This window comes from Kryptolebias marmoratus, linkage group LG16, assembly GCF_001649575.2.
Source record: "Kryptolebias marmoratus isolate JLee-2015 linkage group LG16, ASM164957v2, whole genome shotgun sequence".
In the NCBI taxonomy this organism is placed as follows: Eukaryota; Metazoa; Chordata; class Actinopteri; order Cyprinodontiformes; family Rivulidae; genus Kryptolebias; species Kryptolebias marmoratus.
Genome location: NC_051445.1, coordinates 1 through 6,755, shown reverse-complemented (window position 1 = coordinate 6,755; position 6,755 = coordinate 1). Strand labels below are relative to the sequence as shown.

General features: G+C 48.8%; 1 protein-coding gene and 2 long non-coding RNA genes across 3 annotated transcripts in view; 1 reads left to right on the top strand and 2 right to left on the bottom strand.

Annotated features, from left to right (window-relative positions):
- Nucleotides 1-136, bottom strand: part of LOC119617793 — a 2,037-nt gene extending 1,901 nt beyond the window's left edge. The window contains exon 1 of the long non-coding RNA XR_005234204.1: nucleotides 84-136. This is a non-coding gene — a long non-coding RNA (uncharacterized LOC119617793). The remainder of the gene's footprint in view (nucleotides 1-83) is intronic.
- A 306-nt stretch (nucleotides 137-442) lies between these two features.
- Nucleotides 443-3,916, top strand: LOC108229415 (thioredoxin-interacting protein). The gene is made up of 7 exons (XM_017405086.3): nucleotides 443-844; nucleotides 1,433-1,508; nucleotides 1,593-1,740; nucleotides 1,969-2,181; nucleotides 2,254-2,400; nucleotides 2,815-3,117; nucleotides 3,216-3,916. Exons 1-7 carry the CDS (start codon nucleotides 595-597, stop codon nucleotides 3,261-3,263), a joined length of 1,185 nt encoding a protein of 394 aa, XP_017260575.1. The 5' UTR covers nucleotides 443-594; the 3' UTR covers nucleotides 3,264-3,916.
- On the bottom strand, nucleotides 3,273-6,749 carry LOC119617792. Its single transcript, XR_005234203.1, has 2 exons — nucleotides 4,987-6,749; nucleotides 3,273-4,856 (listed from the first exon to the last, which is right to left on the bottom strand). It is a non-coding gene; the product is annotated as an uncharacterized LOC119617792 (long non-coding RNA).
- Nucleotides 6,750-6,755: the final 6 nt, after the last annotated feature.

Below are 6,755 nucleotides of genomic sequence, written 5' to 3'. Positions count from 1 at the left end.
GATCGAAGACCCCATGGCCTCTGTGGACCAGCCTGGACCTCGGGATGACCAAAGACCCCATGGCCCTGTGGACCAGCCTGGACCTCGGGACGACCGAAGACCCCATGGCCTCTGTGGACCAGCCTGGACCTCAGAGGCCAGCTGCAGAGGAGCTGCAGAGCCTCAGTCCTCCAGGTGGGAGGAACACCTGTTCAGATGACTTTGAACAGGTGTGTGTAGTTGTTGTGTTGTTGTTGTGTTTATTTGTGTTTCTATTCCCATCTCTGGACTCTTCTGTCATTTAAGGCCCGCCAGCTTTAAGCTCCGCCCCCTCCCACACCATCAGCTGTCCACGCGCCCTCTCTGCTCTCTGATTGGCTCACAGATGGGGTCGACCAATCACGGAGCTCCAACCTAAAGGCTCGGCGTGTGCACGCAGTGTGCACATGCTGCCGGTGTGTCGGTAACGGAACACCGGCAGCACCGGGCCCCCCCTCCCCTCCGGTATAAAACTGAGCGCCGTCTAATTCCTGCAGAACCATCCGAACTGTCACAGACCGAACCTGATCCATCTTTGAACCAATTAAATCTCTCTGAAGCAGAACCGGTACCGTCATGGTTCTGTCCTCGGCCAACAAGCCCCAGGTGTTCCGGCTGCTCTTCTCCGACCCGGCCAGAACCTTCTACAGCAGCGGGGACAAACTGTCCGGTTCCGTCCAGCTGGAGGCGGCCGCTCCCTGCAGGCTGACCGGGCTGCGGGTCACCGCCGCCGGCTGCGCCCGCGTGGAGAACCGGAACCGGAGCCAGGAGGTGGAGTACCTGAAGTACGAGGAGGAGGTTCGGCTGGAGGAGGTTCTGAGCAGAGGTAAGGAACTGTTCTGTGCGGTTCGGATCAGTTCCAGGTTTCAGGGAAAGTTCTGATCCGGTTCGTTCAGTTGAACAGAACCGAAGCAGTTCTCCTGTTTTCAGTCAGAAGCAAAAGACCCAAAAGCCTACAGAACCAGAACCTTTCCTGTCAGAGGCTGAGTAATTAAAGGGCTATTCCGAAGACATTTCAGTGTCAGGACCACTGGACCAAAGGTCCTACAGAACCGGGCTTTAAAGGTTCTGGTTTTAGTGCTGGACAGTCCAGTCCAGGTCCAAACAGCCTGAGTAGTTTCTGAACTGGACCCGATCAGAAGTGGTCCAGACTCTAAAACTTTAATTAATCAGCCGCTAACTTCAGTCAGAGACACTCGGAGTCCACTGTCCTCCTGCTTTCACTGTCTCACCAGCTGTCTTCATGTCTGTCCCTTCTTGCCCCTGTCTGTCTGTCTCTGTTTCTGTCCCTCTCCATCCCTGTCTGTCTGCCTCTGTTTCTGTCCCTTCCTGTCCCTGTCCCTGTCTCTCCCTCTCCCTGTCCCTCTCCCTTCCTGTCCCTGTCTCTCCCTCTCCCTGTCCCTGTCTGTCTCAGACTCTGATGGCTGCTTCCTGCTTCCTGCCGGTAAATCCTTCAGTTTCCTGTTCGGCGTGGAGCTTCCTCCCCCCGGGTGAGTCTCTGATATGATCAGCTGATCATTGATTGGTTCTTGATCAGCTCTGTGACCTTTGACCTCTGTGTGTTCTGCTCTCAGCCGTCTGGTGTCGTCCTTCAAAGGGAAGTTTGGGTCGGTGCGTTACTACGTGAGGGCGGAGCTGCAGCGGCCTTCCCAGCGTGCTTTGCAGATTGAGCAGGAGTTCGAGGTGGAGGAACCGTTGGATGTGAACCGGGCCGACCTGCTGGTACCAAATCAGAACACATGGCACATAGATGTTTGATCTACAATCAGACAGACCAGAATGTCTCTGTAAAGTATTTTACCGATCCAGATCTGTGGTTCTGATCTGAAGGCATCATCAGAACATCCCTGCTCAGAGATTTGTTTATTTCTGATCCTGAATAAAGAAAAGAACCTGAAACCAAACCATCAGAACCAGACTGGACTGATGAAGGTTTCTAATTCCCCACAGGCTCCAGCTGCTGCCTCCAAACAGAAGAAGGTCACCTGTATGTTCATCCCTGATGGACAGGTGTCAATCACAGCTCAGATTGACAGGAAGGGGTTCTGCGAGGGCGAAAACATCAACATCAACGCCAAGTTTGAAAACACCTGCTCGCGGATTGTGGTGCCGAAGGCCGCCATCATCGCCGAACACACCTACATCATTGATGGGCGCACCAAGGTAAGCTGACTGCAGGTTCACCTGTCTGAGAGCGGACACTCTGACCTCTGACCCCTAGTTTACTGTGGACAGGTGCTGCGTCAGAAACTGACGGCTGTTCGAGGGAACCCCATCATTTCCGGGATGTGCGACATGTGGCAGGGGAGGACCATGAGGGTCCCCAAACTGAAGCCCACGCTGCTCGGCTGTGACATCATCAAGGTGGACTACGCCCTGATGGTGAGTCAACAATGATGTCATCAGGATGATGTCATCAGGACGGTTTATGGATCCTTGGGTCACATTTAAACCTCAATCAGACCAGATGTTCCTCTGATCAGACCAGATGTTCCTCTGATCAGACCAGATGTTCCTCTCTGATCAGACCAGATGTTCCTCTGATCAGACCAGATGTTCCTCTCTGATCAGACCAGATGTTCCTCTGATCAGACCAGATGTTCCTCTCTGATCAGACCAGATGTTCCTCTGATCAGACCAGATGTTTTGTTACGATCGGAGCAGAACATCCGGTCCAATCGGACTGCGTGTTCCACTCTGAACCTGGGGAACTCGTGGATGTGACTTTTTTGATGATTTAATTTAAACCTCTAAAGATCAGAAGAAAAATGGAAACCTGACCTCCTCCTCCCCCAGATCTACCTGCACATCCCCGGCAGTGAGAAGCTGATCCTGGAGCTGCCCTTGGTGATTGGAACCGTCCCGTTCAGCGGCGTGGGCAGCAGAACGAGCAGCATGAGCAGCCAGGCCTCCGGCAGCTGGACCTCCTTCCCATCGGCCCCCCCCAGCTACAGCAACATCCACAGGGACCTGAGGGTAGGCGGCCTCCGCACGCCGCTGCTCCATGACTACGATGGTGATGATGATGATGATGATGAAGGGGGACTCTTCATGAGAGCACCTGAAGTCTGTTACCCCCCTCCTCCAGCCTACAGCGAGGTGAGACCGCCCCCCAGGTGTGGACCAGAAGTGCTGAATGGTTTTTAGATCTGAATTAAATGTCATCACTGGTTTCTTCTCCTCCTCCTCCTCCTCAGGTGGATCAGGAGACCGATAACCCTCCACAGATTGTTCCCGTTTTCTGAGGAACAGGAAGAGGACGCTGTCCCTTAAAGCCTGTCCAACATACAGTCCTGCTGCCCCAAACTGTCTGCAGTTTCCTTGGTTCAGTCAAAGACCAAAACTGAGCTTGTGATAGTGACTCAGCTGTTTCTAAAGTGACTCGGCTGTTTCTAAAATAACTCGGCTGTTTCTAAAGTGACTCGGCTGTTTCTAAAATGACTCGGCTGTTTCTAAAGTGACTCGGCTGTTTCTAAAATGACTCAGCTGTTTCTAAAGTGACTCAGCTGTTTCTAAAATAACTCAGCTGTTTCTAAAATGACTCAGCTGTTTCTAAAGTGACTCAGCTGTTTCTAAAGTGACTCGGCTGTTTCTAAAATAACTCGGCTGTTTCTAAAATAACTCGGCTGTTTCTAAAGTGACTCGGCTGTTTCTAAAGTGACTCGGCTGTTTCTAAAATGAATCGGCTGTTTCTAAAATGACTCGGCTGTTTTTGTCATCGACTCAGTTTTGACACTATTATGTTCATAAACACATTTGTTGTGAAAAGGCTTTTGTAAATAATGGTTGTTGATTTTGATTTTTACTACATTATCAGAAAGGTACAGCTGTGTATATTTTGTAAATAAGCAGACTTGTATTTTTGTATTTCTTCAATAAAGTTTTTATATTTTCTGTAGTTTATTTTGAACCAGAACATTTCAGCATCAACCTTCTTCTCTGAAGCCCAACAGGAAGTTGGAACCTCCCCTGTAACAATCTGAGCTGACAGAACCAGACTCTTATTTTGAAGAGTACCTCTGAGCTTTATTGTGAAAGTCCAGGTTCTGTCCTCTTCCTGTTCCTCTGAATCCTCCTGAACATCAGAGCTCTGATTAGAGACGACAGGAAGGATCTGTGAGGGCGGCCATGATGGAAACAGAGGAGGAAGAAAAGCATGCTGGGTAATACTGGTTGCCACGGTGATTCCCAGGGAGGGACAGGACTTCAGGCAGAAACCCACAGTACGGGTTCTCTTCACAAAGATGGCTTCCTTCTCTCTGAAACCAACCTCTCTTTCAAGGATGTGCACATCTTGATCTCTGAGAGGGACCGCTGGCCTCAGAGTCCTGGCCTGATGACGCTGCTCTTCTATGCTCGGCCGTCCTGTTGGCCAGTGGCTGCTTTGTTTCCCTGATGTCTAACTGATCACAGTCCTGGCACTGAACAGCAAACACAAGGGGGATGGGAGTCAAACTGTAAGTACTGGTCTGCGGTAAACATCAGTTTCCGAATGTCCTCCATCTGAGACTGAGACCAGTCTTGACTTGATGTGTTCCTGAGACGGACGCCAAGGCTCTCTTTTCTACCTCCTCCATGTACAGGTTTGCAACAGCAGGAGAAACTGGAGACCCCTCAGCACACCCATGTTTCTGCGTATAATATTGCCCCCCATATGTGAAGTAGGTTGACTGCAGGCGCAGTTGGTCCTGCTGCTAAGAATGGTATAAACAGACCATCTCCACGGCCTCAGCAACAGGGACGCAGGTCCATCAAAGGAGACCATTGTTTCATCCATCTCCATGACACCTCTCAACCTATCCACAAAGTCCATGATGCTCCGTATGTGATGTTCTGAGCTGCCAAGTACAGATGCCAGATATTTAGACACATCGTAAGTGACAGAGTTAATCATGCTAAGAATAGGTCTTAACGGTACATCATGTTTGTGAATTTTGTGTAAACCATATAGACTAGGTGTGGCCTCACCTGGTTCAGTGTGTGGTCCAGAGTACAGTCAGTACTCCAGATGTTTCAGACACTATCAACTTCTTCTTGCGGTTACGTCACTAAGGAGTATCATAAGTTTCTCCTGATAGTCTTTCTGCGCCTTCCTTTGTCTGCTGATGTTCTCGTCCTTGCTGAGGGTGGTGAGCACGTCCCTGTCCTCTCTGCTGATGTTGGGAGGTGGTGGCTTGGCGTTGATGAGGCAGGATGACTTTGTTCCTAGGTTGTTCTGCTTCAAACTCTGACATCTTGTTGTTGCGGGTGACTGATTCTGTGGCTGTGATCATCTTCACCAGAGGAATTCTTCTTGGAGCAACTGCAAGGTTCAGTCCCCTGGCAGGAACCTGTCTTTGGCTGGGTGAGCTGTCTGTCAGATAGATTCTTCACCCACTTCTCTGTCTCCCTGGTGTGTAACTGTATTCCAGTGTGTTGTCTGCCATTCAGCGCGTTGTTGTTAGGATTGAGATGGGCTTCGTATGTTGTCAGTAAATTAAACTGATTTTGTTGTCGGGTCTTGGACTTGATGTGCTGCGCTACACGGGTCTATTCTATGAAATCCATCACCTGCTGGAACGTGGTCTGATCTAGGCATGCTGCTAGTTTTTGTCGAATGCCCTAGCAGAATGCCTAGATCAGACCACATTCCTCAGACTGAAGAAGTCTTTTGGATAAAAAAACAAAACACATCATCTAAGAAGTAATCGTCCAGAGGACCTGACTCAACCTTGTTAGATTTTTCTAACTGGATTATTGAGCGTGCATCAGGACTTTATGTGATATCCAGTTCAGCTCATACAGGAAGTCTATTTCTTCACAACAAAATACGGAAAAATAAATACAAATTACTTAAAATTCCCTCCACAATAAAAAGGATTTTTCATGTGCAGCATTTTGAGTAAATCTAGTTGTGTTTTGATAAAATCATTGTGTTTGTGACACAACCAGAGGCAGAACTGGGCTCTGGGTTTCAGTTCACTCTTCTTAGAAAGCTGCTCTCTGGAAACATTAACACATTCAGGAACAGATGGGTTTTATTTTGAAATGTGACATCAGCTCTTCAGAGAAGTTTATTTTAGGATGAAGTGGAATGTTTGAACTTCAAACTGAAGCTGGAAGACTTTCCTGCACATTTGAAACATTTAATAAGAATCATTTAATATACATAAGAAATGTTTTTCTTTTGAATTCATGTAAAAATTGAACTCCTGTAAGAGTTGTGCACCTGTGAGCGTGCACCACCTGAGCGTGCACAACCTCAGAGCGTGCACCTGTGAGCGTGTACCACCTCAGAGCGTGCACAACCTCAGAGCGTGCTGTTGTGTAATCGGACCTGCTGTTTACTGCAGCTGTTCATCAGCTGTCAGCCAGAACATTAAGACCACGTGTGGTCCAGGGAAGGGCGGTCACCCGTACTTCACTGTAGAAAACATCAACAAGGGTCTTTTTTATTGTGGTGTAAATTCTCAAGGGCTCCGCATAAGGGAGGGGAGGGAGAGTGATTTGTAAGTGAGTTCTCTTTGCAGTTTTAAGGGGGTCACAGTACCTCTGCAGATGGTATTTGGTACATCTGTCTGTAATATGAGGGTCAGAAAGACCCTGAAAAGGTTCTGAAAGTCCTGAATCCACAACTCCTGATTCTTCCTAATTACTTCTTCATCAAAGAAGAGACAAGAACCCATCATCTGTAGCATGTCTGTCTGATTGGGCTTACCAAGTCACCTGGTTCTCACTGGGTTTCCTGGTTCCAACTG